We start from the raw sequence: 15,600 nt of genomic DNA on the forward strand, positions 1-15,600 counted from the left end.
CATTCCTGAATAAAATATGAAATAAAGCCATGTTTATTTTAGGAAACAGTCTTCCACCGCTTTCTAACACAGCAGAATTTTCAGTTTTGCTGTTGGAGATATTTCTTACTTTGATTAGTTTTATTCAAAATACATTAAAAAATTTTCTAAAATGGAAGATTTCAAAATATGTGCAGAAGAGAAGGTGGTTACAATTAAAGGCCACCTTGAACTGAAATCACTACACAGGGACACTCTGGGATGACATAAACATGGCTAGTCTGGAGCACAACAGGTCAAAGTCAGCATTCAGAAATCTGCACAAATCCAGCTTAAATCACTTGGATTTCCTAGCAAAAAAACCTGTCAAAGTCACTGAGAGCAGCTGTCTATTCCACTCTACAATTTCCAAATCCCTTTGGGTTTTGCTGTCAGCACTTTTTGTGTTTTACCCTCATCTGGAAAGGTTGACTTTGATAGGAAAAAGTCTCAGTAGATGAAGTAGGGCCAAAATGTTTTTCCATACATAAGATGATTTTAGTCAATTTTCAGGCAAAAGGATCTGTCCTAAAATTTCCCAGACAATGTCCAGTAACAACCTTGACCAACAGCTGGGAAAGCCAGGCTACCAATGCCAGCATCAAACACATACCTAAGCCTACTTAAAGGATTCATGAAGAACACGCGAACAACAATTAGAGGAAAGACAGGAACACACTGGGAAGGCTTTGAAGAGACACACGAAGGCAGCGCCTCACACTGACAATACTCACTGTGGAGTTGACGTAACTGGCAGCCTCCCAGGTAGGTGGCATGTTGGGAGGTGCATTCCAGGTGGAGGGACAGTTCTGGTCAATGAAAGCTGTATTCTGCACCCCTGCAGTACCCGGGAAGCCACTGGGGTAGTTCATGTTTTCTGCAGTTTATAAAAGCAGGGAAAAAAACCCGTAAGGCTTTCGCAATATAAACAGTACTAACATTTCTGTAGAAGAACACAGAATCTTCTCAGAGCAAGACAGGCTGGAACCAACCTAAGCCTTCTTCGACTTCAGGCAGTTTCAGGGCAGCACAGCAGCAAATAGGAACAATTTCTGCTAAGAAGACTACCACTCTCTATCAGGGACCCACTAACAAATTGCTATCAGGAGGATGGGATAAAGAGCTGGCAATCTCTTCACTGGAGAACAGAGTCTTTATTAGCCACAGAACGTGCGTGGCAGAGCCTACCCAGGCTTTGCTGCCAACATGCCTCAGCTCTAAGCACCCCAGGGATCATTGTGCTGCCTGTGATACCGTAGCCTGACCTTTAATTATTGCTTAGGTAATGCTAAAGAATTCTAGATTGCTGCCAGCTTCCCAAGCCAAGAAACTCCAGCCTGGAAAGGTAATTGGTCACAAGAGGCATTCTGTTTCACACACTGGAAGGCTGAAGTCTGCCAGAGGGGAAACAAAGAAAATTGTGCAAAAAGATTTGTGTAATACTGTGGTCACAAGCATTTCTCTCAGACAGAGTCCTGTATACTTATAGTGGCTTTTCAGACTTCATAACTCCGTAAGAAGATTAGTCTTCTCATCCGCCACATGCAGACATTGTTTATTACGACAGAGCACCCAGTCAGCTGGAAACTGTAAAACCTGCTTAAGCAATGAACATCCAGATGTTTACAGAGAAGCTCAGCTTTTTGTTCTGCAAAAGGTGAGAGGAAAAGCATGCTCAGTGATAATTCATAAGCTTTATTTCATATCCCACCTTCTGGGAAAGCACCGTATTCATTCATTTCTAGTGGACAATACATGTTGGAAAACTGGCTGTCACAAGCTGCATTCCAGTCGATGAAGCTGTCCCAAGAAAAAGAAAAATCTGCTGTCAGAAACAATCTGCAGAAATTCTAAAAATTATTTAGAAATACTCATTTAATGCAAAGCTGTTGGACAGAAAATGCTTGTAACTGATCATGAGGCTTTTCACATTCTGTTTGCCAATTCTGTTAGTATTTACCCTGTGCCACTATGTAACCACAGAGATTCTCTCACTGAGCTCTTGTTCCTCTGGGAGTATGAACAACTTGTAGTTACAGCTACCAGAGTCCTGCAACACCTAACTAAGTTCAACTTCTTCCTCTGCAAAAAGAAAACAAGTGTACTTCTTTACCACAACCACGATAATTGCAGATATAAAGTGAAATAAAGTGATTTGAAATAGAAGAAAAGGTAATGCGTTCCTCAAGCGTTTGAATGCTTGAGAATAGCGATTAAAAGGGGGATTTCCACTTCCCTTACCACACGTGTTGAAGTTCTGTTAAACACTTATGTTTTCTAAACTACACATTAGTTTGTAGGGATTTTACTCGTTATAAAATAACTCCAGAATTTCAAGACGACTTTCCAAAAGTAATCCTTAAAGATATGTCAGAAGTGAAACAAGCCCTGCTATGCAGTGAGCCTGAAGGAGCCCAAGTCTGGACCTAGGCTCGGCGAGGTAGGCGTAGGCATATAAAAGCATTTCACATTGTGCTAGTTCAGTTTTATTATTACGGCAAGAAGTTAGCACAAGTTATCACTACTACATGTGAATAAATGCTAACTCATAGCTTTGCACATAAAGTCCAAATTGAGACAGGCGTATGAAAGCAAACTAGCGTAATACAGAATCTGCCATAAATCACCACGTATTTCATCTGATTTAAGAGTCATTGTTCCCAGTCATTAGGGCTGCAGTTCATCGACAAGACAGTTAGAACTGAGGTTAGCAGGCTGGCTGGGATCACGAAACCATCACTTGGGGATTACTGCATTACCACGCTGTCATTTTGGATGACAGGATATGACATGAAGAACTGTCCACATTTCACTGCTACGTGGTGACAGGGTATTTCCTCACACTAGTTTGTGGTGCGTTCTTTCATTAGTAAAATTTGCAGTGTCAAGTCTGAAGCACAAGAATTACTCAAGTTCACTAGTGCAGCAGGATCAGCCCAAGCACACACAGAGCCTGAAACAGTCAGACCAACTTGTATCCTTACACCACCTTCAAACTGGACTATCTGCCTTCATTTAACAGTTTTCCAAAAAGTATTTAATAAAACTTGAAAGAGGATCTGGAGTATCTATATATGAGCAGGAACACCAGTGAATTTGTCTTAGCAAAATTAAACGTGACGTACTAACGGAACAGCATAAAGAACTAGAACTACGACCGAAGCAACAGCAAGAATTTTATTTTGACTATCACCTGCCTTACAAATATTATAAGATAAGCTCAAGTACAGTCCTCTGCATCACAGAAACCTTAACAAAGCGTTATCCATACCGTTTATAAACAGTTATATAAAATATAACTTGCCTGTTGTGGACAGAGGGGGTTTCTTGGATCATGCATGGTATATTACTCTCAAGGTTGTAGTTTAAACTGTTTGCCAGGCAGACTGGCTGGGCAGGCCACAAGTCTCCTGTTGGGTAAAGACCTAGAAAGGGAAAGGAAATCAAATGCAGAAACAGAGGAAGGAGGCTCCACGAACGCTGAATATCACAATGACATTTCATTCTCAGATCCACAATAAGGACTGTATGCTACATAAAAAAACCCCCAGAATTACTACCAACCTATTTTTTGAGATGAATGTCCATCTTTAAACAAATATAAGAATTTCTATTTGTTAAAAAGAGGTATAAAAAGACTTGAAAGCCAAGAAGCTGAAATTCAACAAAACAGGGCAAGAAACCCCTCAGAGAGTCCTTAAGACATCAGCTGCTGCACCCTTCTTCACAGCAGGACAGCAGGCAGGATCTCCACCAGCCTCCCCCTCGGCATCACTCGTCAGTCAGAAACCATCTCTGAAGTCCCACTGCATGAATGCAGTGAATTTGTCTCAGCAAAATTAAACGTGACGTACTAACGGAACAGCATAAAGAACTAGAACTACGACTGAAGCAACAGCAAGAATTTTGACTATCACCTGCCTTACAAATATTATAAGATAAGCTCAAGATAAGCTTCATTCACTGCATGACTGCAGTGGGAACAGGGCTGTGTTTTTAATAGATAAGAGTCATTCACAACCAAACAATCCCTGAACTCCATGGCTGTGCTTAGCCCCTAGGACAGATATTCAGCGGGCTGCTTTCTACCAGCTGAGTGCCCTGACTGCTCACAGATACTTGGTTCCTATAAACTCTGTGAGAACAGGCAGCTGGAGAAAGGAAAAAAATCCAAATTAGAGCTTCCATGAGACAACAGTTGCAAAGTTAACTCTATTTTATTATTTTACACGACAGATACTAGGAATATTGCTACCACAGAAAAAGTTTAATCAGCATTTGTAATCCCTCAGACACAGGTTAAACCTACAGCAGAAGGTACAGCCGTGGCCAGGTGGTTCTGCTGCCCAAAGAATCACGTGTCCTAAGTGGCTTTCCAAATGAACCTCACCTCGTAGACTGTTGCTTTTACAAATCTCAGTAAGTTAATATTACTTCACTTTGAGATACAAACAAACAAAAACTCAAAGAGTTGCAAGAGCCCAACCCAACCTCATTCTTTATTACTTTCAAAGAGAGCGAGTCCCAACTTAGGAATGTTTTTCTCTCTAAATTTCCAATCTGATTCATAAGCTTCATTTTAACACAGCAACAACTCTTGATCTCCCAACCGCATTACTTTTCAACATAAACCTGTGCAAAGCAAGAGCAGGAAAAAGCACAGAATACCTAAAACATGAGTTGAAAGCTAAATGCTGTCTTCACACAGAGAAGATGCAGCAAAAAGTGTCAAGGTTATAAGCTTTCATTTGCTGACTTTGCTTAGAAGGCAAACTCTAGCAACAACACATCCATCAAGTTAGTGTATACAAGTATCATTAGAGACATCACTGAAACTGCTTGACAAAGAGTGCAAAAACTCGCTTCAGTCGTTAATAAAGTAACTGACCTTTATTTTTGTCAGGATCTGCAGCTATGTCAGTGAAATTGGGACACAAAGTTTCAGGGTATTGGGGGATGCTGTTCATGTCTCTGCTGAATGAAAAGAAAATGTAATATTGTAAGTCCAGACATTGTTATATTTCACAATACAAAGCATGCGAAGGACATACACAGAGATATAAAAAATATTCTGATGAAGATCATGATTGCTACTGCTTTCCCACTCTTCATTTTTCTCATCCTGAACTAACCACTGTGCAATTTTTTTTTTGGTTTTTTTCAATTAAAAGCCAGCTACTTATTACACATGCAAACGGAAGAAAATTAATACATCTTAACGACCCTGCTTTTATTATCAAGTATTAACGCATTGCGAACTAATTCAACTGCTCTTCTCTGAAGTTAGAAAACAAGCTACAATTCATGAGATGAGTAGGATCTCTCATGATGTTTCAATGCTCCGTACAACTTTCAGGCCAAGTTTACTTGTATGAGCATGAAGACACGTAGGCACACATGAACATCGATTTCATATGCAGGGAATCTCAAAGAAACTAGTAAAAATGAATAGAAAAGGAACATTTTCAAGCACCAGAATCCCAGAGGGAAAAGATTAAATTACTTCTGCTAGGGAAATCAGAGAATCATGAATGAGAGGTGAAATGAGTAAAAATTGGAGATGCTATCTCTACTACAGTAAGGTGGCAGAAAGGAATGTCGGGGAGGGGAAATCAATTTTCATGCTGTATATCCTAGGAGAACATTATTCCCATTAGTAGAATAACATCAACTTGAAAGTCTCACTCCCACCTTTTTTTTTTTTTGAATAACCATTATTACTTTAATATAACTAAGAGGTAATGGAAATGTAGTAAGCTGCTAAAATCTGGAAGAAATGAGAAGGGAAAAACAATTTCCTTTTTCCCTGATTTTATTTTACATTTGGAAACATTTATCATGTTTCCTCAGCATAACCTGTTTTGCATGTAGCTTTTTATGTACTGAAGAAGATTCTTCTTCTTCCAACTAGAAAGTACAATTAGATGATCACAAAAAATGACAAGACAACACGTAGGTATAATTTATCAAACTGAGACAAGATTTCAAGTTGGTGGCGTTCCTTTAATGTCTTACAGGTGTAGACTCAAATTTTTTACCTGGTATTGCAGATGTTATGAGAGAGATTTAAAGTGATAGGAGTTTCAGATGGAAAATCATTTTGTGAAATATTCTCTCCTAAAGAAAAGAACGACTGTGAAAATCAAATATCCTAAAAAAAGAAGTATGCACAGAATATACATACACACAAACAGAATCTTCAGTTGTGTTAATTGTTTTTCTCTTAGACTACAGTATCAGTAACTGCATTAATTTCAAAGGGTCCACTTGCTCTTAAATGTATTTTATAACTTCTGAGTGATCCCACTCTTAATGGAGAGGATCCTTGGTACTACTAAATTAATTTTGAATTTGAAATGAATTATTTTCTTTAAGAGATATTACAGTTTGAACAAACAGAAAAGTCACGTACACACTATTCTTTACCTATTTGATCGCAGGTTCAGCTACACCACCTACTATCTTTCAGTAATGTCATTTTATATATGCTCAAATACACGTGTAAGTAAATGCTTATTTTTAAAATTATTCAAAACAACTTTTTTTCAGGTACTCAGAGCTGGGTTTACTTGTGTCACTTCAGCACCTTATTTGAAATTTAATTCATCAATCAATCTGGATAGTGATGACAGTGACAGGGTTTAGGCTTTCAACTGTCTTAATGATATTTTAAAAACTGCAGTAATGAACCACAATTTCTTGTATTAGTCAAGTGACTTAGGTCTCCTGGTTGCTTATGCCTCGAATACAGCTATCCAATCAGAGCACCCTCAGATCCGAACCACTTTCATGCATTCCTCACTTGTGGATTTCTTAAATAGCTACAACTTTTCTTAAGAGAACAACGTGATGCAACAAATTCAAAGGCAGAAGTTGCTTCGACTAATAACTCAGTTCTTCCACCTTTCCATGAAAACTAATTGTGCAGTTTCCTCAGTGAAGAGGAAACTACACTTCCTCTGTGGCCTGACTGCTCACATTCATCTCCATAAAACTTGTGGTACTTTTTTTTCAAGTACCCATTTCTCTAAATCTCTCCTCCTGTTTCTGAGAGGTGTGCTATAAAAGGCAAGTTACATGCCCCACACCCCAGTACCCGTCTCCACCCAGAAGGAAGGCTGAAACTGCCCACTGCTGTGCAGAAGTGACATTTGCAGAACTTACTGGATGGAAGAAAATGCCTGGCAGTAATCATGGGCTTTTTATCTCCGTCCGAACTGCTGGTACTGCTCCAACTACCCCAGCTCCCACGACTGGCACGAACGCTTCCCGATGAACTTCCACAGTCTGAGCTTGAATCAGAACAAAACTTCTCCAAACACTTCTTTTTGGGCCGTTGATAAAAGCTTTCTAGAGAAGTTGGGGAAAAAAAAAATCCAAAACAAAAGTCCTTCAGCCGAAGATTATCTGCTGATAGGCTCAAGATAAAAACAGCAGCACCTACATGAGGAGCTTATAACCTAAGTGACATCCCCAGTACAATGAATGCAAGTGAGGATACAGTGCACTTAAGTGTAATACTTGAAAATACAAAGCCCACACTGTTCTTTGAAATATTTAGTTAATATTTTAAACGTGAAACATATCCTGGCTGTAGGAACATGCATACTAAAAAGAAGTGACAAATGTTGCAGGAAAGGAATTCCTAAGTGCTAGATTCTCCTTTCTTGTCAGCTCATCAGACAGGCAAAAGACAATCCTGTAAACACTGACACCTTCTTCATCCCTCTTCCCAAAAGTCATGGAAAAGAGCTGATTACAATCCTCATGGAAAGGCAGGAAGCAGGTACCCAAGCTAGTGGTGGTTTTTAAATACGACCTGCCTAGTCTAAAGGCAGCCTTTGCAATACAGCTGCTTCAGTTAATACCAGCTTTAATTGGAACACACAAGCAGACTGTCAGTCCTTCAGCCAGGACTGACGGATTACGGCTTCAGACTGATTCATTTGCACTACCAGCCAACCCTGTGGAGAAATCATGCGGAGCCCTTCAGAAGAGAGCAGATATTGTTTCAGGCACTGCACCGTGCCAGCCCTGCTGCCTGTGTCAGGGCTCAAAAGGAAGGGAAGCACAAGCCCCTCCAGGAAGGAATACAGCTCTACTGCCACAAAACCCATATAACATTTCTTACCCCGCTGAACACAATTAAGATTGCGTACCTGTTTCTCCCTGTAGAGACAAGCTCCCGGCTTTTTGGTCTGCTTTACAACTTTCCCCATTAGCCGAAGGACACCAGGATCTTATTCCAATATTCGCTCTCAGATCCGGCCTTTCAAATTCACTGCACATATGCTTCAACTCGCTCTGCTCAGGGACCCTAATACAACCACACCCAAAGAAACATGTTTGTATTTTATGTCTCAGCTGCGTTTTTCCTTTTCAGGCATTAAACACTTCAACTCACATGGCTATGGAGCAGGATGTGGGGCAAGGAATAGGTTTAGGAGTTTTATTCCCCAACTTCACAGAAACAAACCAACCAACCAACCTTTTCCAAAAGGCAAATCTCCCACCACACAGACTACTGCTTCTCAAGGAGAAGCAAAACAGCACGCGCATGTTTAACACTATTCTTAATGCACTTGCAGAAGGCAGTCACATGTTACGGTTGCGAGTACAGTCAAGCACAAATATCTAGATACACAGAAAAATGTGCCCGATGTCTACTTCACTGGCATAATTATAATTAGAACAAAACCATCATCTGAAGTAATCTTGAAGTTTTTGCTAGTAAAACTGACATGTCTGGATCTACTATCATAATCAGAGTGTTAAGGGAAAAGGAATAAAATCCAGTCAAGTTTCTACAGGAAGGAAATGGTTACGTGTTAACTCAAAGTAGCAACTCCTGAATCAGTTCGAGGAACAGACACCGAATTTCAGTCTTTCACGGCCATTTTTTCAGCCTTCCTACCTGCGAAGGTGCGCACCCTGCAAAGATTTACACATACGCTGACTTCCCACACAATGAATAGTAATTTGTTTATAATGAGTTATAACAGCCCCTTCAGATTTACAATCTCCTTGTTAATTCCACTGACCCCAACAGGACCACTTGCAATAAAAATTAAGTCTGCGAAGGCTTTGTAGGATTGTGACCTTAATTCAAAGGGCTGGGGAAGGGGAAGGAGGAGGATTTTCTCCTAAGTATTTCTATTCTAGCAGCACTTTGTAACTGGTATTTTTTAACAACAACCCAAATAACTTACATTTAAAACACACGAAAAAATAGTTAAGAGTAGTTTACAGCTGACTTTAGAAACACATTTACACAAACCTCAGGGTGTGAAAAATAAGTTACTTCCCAAGGTGCTCTCAATATTCTTTTGAGCCTAGTGCTGCTCTAATCTTTTTAATCATCACGGCAAAAATGCAAACCGCCGTCTCTTCTACATATTTCTCTTCCTATTCCGAAACTTGTGGTAGACAACATACCCTCGGTCACTCAATACAGCAGAATATTCTGAAGGTGGAATCAATTCCACAGTTTTGTTTTCCTTTTTTCACTGAAGAGAATACATGACTGGATTTTATCCACACAATACAAAGGAAAAGAAGCTAACCACCCAAACTTCAGAGACAGCAAATTCCACACCATAACTGAGAGCCACCAGTGCTATGCAGAATGGACTGTGTCTATATACATGCAGATTTACAAATGCTTCTGGTTTTTTTTTTCCTGGTTATACTTAGGATTGCACATTCTTAAAATTAAAGGCTCGGGCCAGGATTAAAGTGTGTTTATTTAAATAGATAAAGTAACCCTGCCTAATGTATTACCCAAAACCTGCGGAAACATTATAGCAACTCCGGATTTCTTCGTGATTTGTTGAGGCTATACATACCTTGTAGATACATTAATGTTCTTCTTCTTATTTTTCCTAGGTGTTCTATTTCTATTCCAATTCATATTTGGTACACTTCCTTCCTTCTTCTCCTGAGGTTTCTTCTTTCGATATGCATCTTCTTGCTAAAGGTAAAAATATGAGCTGAGACAATACATACATTATAAAATGAAGTTATTAACTCAGTAAATGAACTCCAGTGGATCCTTCTAGCTAAATTCTCTGCTGGACAAAACAACCTGACCCAAATGCATAGTTACTTCATGATTTAGTGCTTTTCCAGAGCACATCCTCTTTCCAGCACCATTGGTTTGACCAGGCTTTCCAAGACTCTGTCCTTCAAGACATCAACAGATGACAGAGAGAAATATTTTAATTCCCAGTGTTAGCATTTTCCCCCTCACAGCATCTAGCTCTGACTTACAGGAATAAAACAAAAAAAATAAAGGGAGAGAAAGGAAAGCAGTCAATAAAATTCCCAATGTGCTAAAAACAAAAAACATCTGCCAGATTTATGATCCGTTGTGTGCAAGTTCAGCAGCAATAAATCCTCCCTTTCCTCAGCAGCTGGGGGTGTGGGGGGAGGCATTCATTTGAGTTACAACTGAGGAAATTATGGGGTGAGTTAACCAACAAATAATAGTCTTTTTAAAAAATGCAAGAAACAAACCAAGCACGATCAGCCGCACATGGAAAGAAGTTTGTAACAACAGTTCCCAAACCAAGACTAGGCCCTGTTTTTTTCTGATACATATTCCTCAAGCATGGCAAGCAATGCCTCCCTCCACCTTTTTCGCCACGGGATTCCTATCCAGTAGACAGGACACAAACACAATCCAGACTCTTAGGTTTACTAACTATCTGATAGAGTTCTTGAAGTGTTTTATGCAGCCTGCTGCAGCAAAAGCACAGTCTGCTGCATTTACTGCGCTCAGAAACCAGGGGCGAAGGATGGCCCTTCTCAGCAGCTTCACAGCCTGTTAAGGGGCTTCTGCCTGCAGTATCCTCAAATGCAAACTTCTGATGCAAAGCCCTGTATTTGGAGATCAGGTCTGCAAACGAAGGCTGATACACCCATGTAGGACACCTCTCTTCCCGAGTGCGTTCCCATGTCATTACTGTGGCTGACAGCTGGCATTAGTCTAGTATGTTTGTGCCTGCTCTGACAATGTATCTCTGGTTGTGATACAGCCGATGTTTTAACTTTTACCCAAACTGTTCATCAGCCTATAAAGCAGCATTAATATGCAATGGATGTGGGACAGCGCACATCTGCATTCTTCCTCATTCAACTGATTTACAGTGTTTCAGACCTGTGACTGTATATAACAATCTCTACATGCACACCGTTATATGTATACTTATATAAATAAACAACAAAAAGATCATTTGAGTTTGAAAAGCGGAAAGATCGCAATACAAACCTCAGAAGAAGTAATCTCCTCTTTTGTGCAGCATGGAGTCTCTTCCTTAGGTCCTTTATTAATCTTTTTCTCTGTGGAAGGCTTTAGGTTGATCTGCTTTTTTAACGTCTCACAGTTTTCTGCTTCATTCCTGAGAGGCACTTGCTGACTATTCCCTACAAATGAACGGTAACATCAGTTTGCTTGAGAAGGGAACGGGCTCCCAATCGTAACCGCAATATCTTCTACTTTTCCTTAAAAACAGATTTGTGTGGCCTTCCAAAACGCAAGGAGAATAACCTCTAGGCTGCTGCTGCTGCTGAGAATTGCAAAACCAAAAGCTACTGCTGTATACGAATTCTTACAGCAGTTGCAAAAAGTAGCTCATGCTCATGGGCACATCACTTCTAGCGCACACATAAATTACCCAAGTCCTGCTCACCTCATCCAAGTTAAGAGCTACCTGGATCCCAACCATGGGTCTGTAAGGTAGAATCTGAAGCCAGAAAATACTGAACTAAAAATCAAACGGAAAAAAACCTGCAAGATGGGTGGAGAGGAGACTTTTCAAAAATGGGTAGATCAAAGTAAGGACAGCCATTACTTGGTACTTTATGTCTCTAAAGTGGGCCCTGCATTCACTATGAAAACAAAGGGAAGTCATCCTTTCTTTAGGACAGGTTCCATGTTAAAAATCAATTTTCTCGAGCGACTTGTGAGGAAGAAGAAGAATTCTTGTGAAACCAAATCCAAGAAGATGAAGAAAATGAGACGAAGCCTGCCTTAACAACCAGTTGACTTGCCCAGCTGAGCCACAGCCCTGCCAGTGCTGGACAGGACAGAATTAACTTGAGTTCTGACTGGTTCCAGGTATCTCAGGTATCTGCAATACATCCACAGTGACCTGCAGCTGAGACTCCAGGCAGCTCTGCTTGAGAAATGCCATCACTTATTGCACTGAACCGGTCTTCTCAAATGGGAAAGGCACACACAAACGTTTTTATGGCTTCCTACATACCACCCAAATACAACACCCCAGCTCTGAGTCTGCCACTCTCTGCCCTCTGGAGCAGGCAGTCATGACGACTGCAAAAGAAGCCCATGTAAATGAAATGCATCAGACACCAGGCAAGGGAGGCTGCCAGAGCTCTAAAAAACACTCCACTGCTCTCCAGCTTACAAACATGCAAGTTGTTTTAAGTCTCCAAGACCCAAGGTCTTGAAGATTCCCAGTTTGCACAAAACCAGGTGTGTAACTACAACCAGGATGCAAACACTACAATGTGGTACTTTTTAGACTTCATTTATCCTACCAGACTTCTTCAAACACAGGAACACTTGCGTTGCTGACAGTGCAGAACCCTACCTGCTAATAGACAACACAGTAGCACTTTACCGCTGGATACAAGGAACTGTCAGTGCTCCTGAAACACACTCTCAGGGTGGAAGTTTTGTCAATGAAAATCAGACTAGTATCTCCCAATATATACAGTGATGTATAACCATGTCTTCCAGAGCCTGTACTCAAAGCTACTTTCCTGTGCATATAAATATAGTTAATACATAATTACTGACTAACTTCTCTTCCCCCATCTGATTTTTTAATTCAAAACAACGAATGAGCAACACTCTGCAGTTCAGGAGCACATGAAGAATGTCAAAGTACTTTCTAAGTATGAGTGAAATTATCCCGTTTCCACCTGAAACAGCGCACCTGTACTCACTGTTACCTCATGGTTAACGATGCAGTGGGAAGTAACAGACCCAAAGTAACAACTACACACTGCAGCAGGGCCTGAAATCCCTCTGTGATGTCTCGCTCACTAAATAAATTCTGCCACAGCTACAGCAAATGGCAGCCTTCAGCAGCCAACTACTTTGCTGAGTGCCCAAGTAAAGCCAAGCTTCCAGAGGACACATTTTCCTACCCTGCTCTTGATTCCCCCAGGTGCTCTTGGGCTGCTCTAACATTTTGAGTTGTGAAGCTAACACGTTAAGACTTCCCAGGCAACATCATTCCACAATAAAATAAAATAAAAAAACCAAACCCACGAACACCAAGATAAAAAAATACAGCTATGCAGCTACTAAGAGAAACGTTGAACTGCAGATTCCTACAAAATATAATTTCACAATACTCTGATGTCAACTTCCGTTATTTCAGGTGGCTTTATCAAAGGAGTTTGGAATACCCAGTACCGACACGCTTGTTTGGTGACTCTAAAAATCAGGCATCACATTTTCAGCGGACCTGAAAAATCACAAACTGGGATGTTTCTGAATGTTTGACAAGGGCAATTTCTGTCTCATAAGCAGATCCATGATATCAATTATTTTAACCTTTAAAAGGCTACAACACAAAGCTTGAAGTCTGTAAACCAAGGCAAATTCATGATTTATGAAACAACTTTTAATGCAAGCTGTTTCCTCAGGAATGTATTAACACAAGTCATAGTGAACACATAAGAAATACCATACCTCCTTGTCCCACACACAAGAAAAACTCCTGATCACAGTGAACTCAGCAAAAGATTTCACCCAATAATTTCAATTGACAGAAACTAAAAAAAAAAAAAAAAAAAAAAAAAAATGTTTTCTTCGGACATATTCTCATGTTTCTTACTTTTGCCTCCTTCCCTTCTTGAGTATGCACTCTCACCTGACAACGAACAAAAAAAAAAAAAAAAAAAATTACCACTATTTTTCCTAGAGATTTCTTGCAGTTCCGGCTGTTGCTGAGGTGAATTTCTGGACAAGTGACTATCAGGTAGCTTCTTCGACATCTTCACAGGACAGAACTCCTGCTCTTTGAGCTCAACTAGATTTTCTGAAGTTTTAAGGTTAGTTTCCTTAGGAAACATACATGTTTGAAGATCTTCCTTCAGATCACACTCTGAAGAAGTATTTTTAATGAGAACTGTATTTTTCAGTGCACTTTCTTCTTTGCCCAGAAAGTTTTCTGGAAGAGTTAAATTCTTGTTAACATTTATGCCATTTGCATATTTTAGAGTTACCCAGTTTTCACTGACAACATCAGTGCAAATGTCCTCTTTTGGTGCTGAGATTTGGTTCTCCACAATCTGGTTTTGTTTCTCATCAGTAGCTGCAATGGCACTGACAGCTGCTGTGTTTGGTTTCTGCTTACTGTAGTAAACTGAACATTTATGTTTCTTCTGAGAGTGGCTGTAGGTCGCAGGACTTCTCTTCGCTGCATTCTGACTTCGGCTGGACGAAGTGCCTACAGACAGGAAGCCCTTCCCTTTACCTTTATCTGAGGAACTATAGGAATCCATAAATGTCTTGCAGCTTCCCCTGAAGAAAAAAAATTAATTATTTGAGATTTATTTTTATCTACAAAGCTCTCATGAATTGTTTTACAGGATATTTTTGCAAGAAAAGGGGGGCACATTCACAAGCCGTGAAACTGCGTTAGGTCTTCAATTTATCATACCAGCTAAGCACATTCTGATTTCAGTGGGAGTTTTAAGTATGTGCTCAGACTTGAAACACACTTACACGCTTCAGTAAGTGCCTTACTGACCAACCAAGAGGGTCAGAGTCGAAGTTCATTAATTTATTTTCCATTCTTTCCATGGCTGCCAAACATGGTTTATCCTCCCATCATGCAATTTTTAGCCTACGTACTACTGACAATATACAAGATTAATAAACCCTTGAGTTATTCTGTTTCTCTTTTGTGGAGATGAATATACACCACAACACTGAAAGCTCTCTGAAAGAGGTAACTTGGAACACTATCTCCTCTAACCTAGCCTACAGCAATATCAAAATACAGACAGACAGAAAGCTTCACTCCACAATAAACAGGGTACACAAAAAAGGAATTAAAAAAAATAAAGAAATGTTTTTACTTGTAGGAGTCAGAGCTGATTACGTCAACAGAGTTGCTGTTCTGCTGCGGTGAAGAACTAGGGTTTGGCCTCTGTCTTGATTTCATGAACTCTGCCAGAATATACTGGGCTTGCTGGAAGGCTATTAGGATCACTCCGAGCAGCGACAAACTGCCAAAGAAAACAACATACACTGGTGCCCACAATTTTCAGGAGTATTCGGAGAAAGAGTTAAAAAGCTTATAACAAGATGCACTTTTCAAATATTTTGTTAGTAAATACTAAGTAAGAAGACAGACAAGAAAATTCAAAATACAGTTTAAAATAAGTAACAATTGAAATGGTCTTTCCTTTTCCTTTTTTCCTTGTAGACCTTGCTATTTATTCTCTCAATAACATATTTCAGTCACGAGTTTTACAAAAAAAACATCTAACAAAGAAAAAATTCATTGAAAAAAAGCTAATACTTGATTTGAAAATCAG

The 15,600-nt window shown here is 39.9% G+C and overlaps 1 protein-coding gene across 1 annotated transcript in view; it reads right to left on the reverse strand.

The window, feature by feature from the left end:
• KIAA0922 (KIAA0922 ortholog) overlaps window positions 1-15,310 on the reverse strand; it is a gene marked incomplete at its 5' end in the record, with an annotated part of 16,547 nt that extends 1,237 nt beyond the window's left edge. Inside the window, 11 exons of the mRNA XM_010143175.1 lie at window positions 753-895; window positions 1,730-1,818; window positions 3,323-3,443; window positions 4,907-4,992; window positions 6,057-6,135; window positions 7,183-7,368; window positions 8,178-8,335; window positions 9,864-9,988; window positions 11,288-11,442; window positions 13,962-14,578; window positions 15,139-15,310. Coding sequence (XP_010141477.1) covers window positions 753-895; window positions 1,730-1,818; window positions 3,323-3,443; window positions 4,907-4,992; window positions 6,057-6,135; window positions 7,183-7,368; window positions 8,178-8,335; window positions 9,864-9,988; window positions 11,288-11,442; window positions 13,962-14,578; window positions 15,139-15,310 — 1,931 coding nt within the window. The remainder of the gene's footprint in view (window positions 1-752; window positions 896-1,729; window positions 1,819-3,322; window positions 3,444-4,906; window positions 4,993-6,056; window positions 6,136-7,182; window positions 7,369-8,177; window positions 8,336-9,863; window positions 9,989-11,287; window positions 11,443-13,961; window positions 14,579-15,138) is intronic.
• Window positions 15,311-15,600: the final 290 nt, after the last annotated feature.

The sequence above is a fragment of the Buceros rhinoceros genome, unplaced genomic scaffold (assembly GCF_000710305.1).
Source record: "Buceros rhinoceros silvestris isolate BGI_N320 unplaced genomic scaffold, ASM71030v1 scaffold7669, whole genome shotgun sequence".
NCBI lineage: Eukaryota > Metazoa > Chordata > Aves > Bucerotiformes > Bucerotidae > Buceros > Buceros rhinoceros.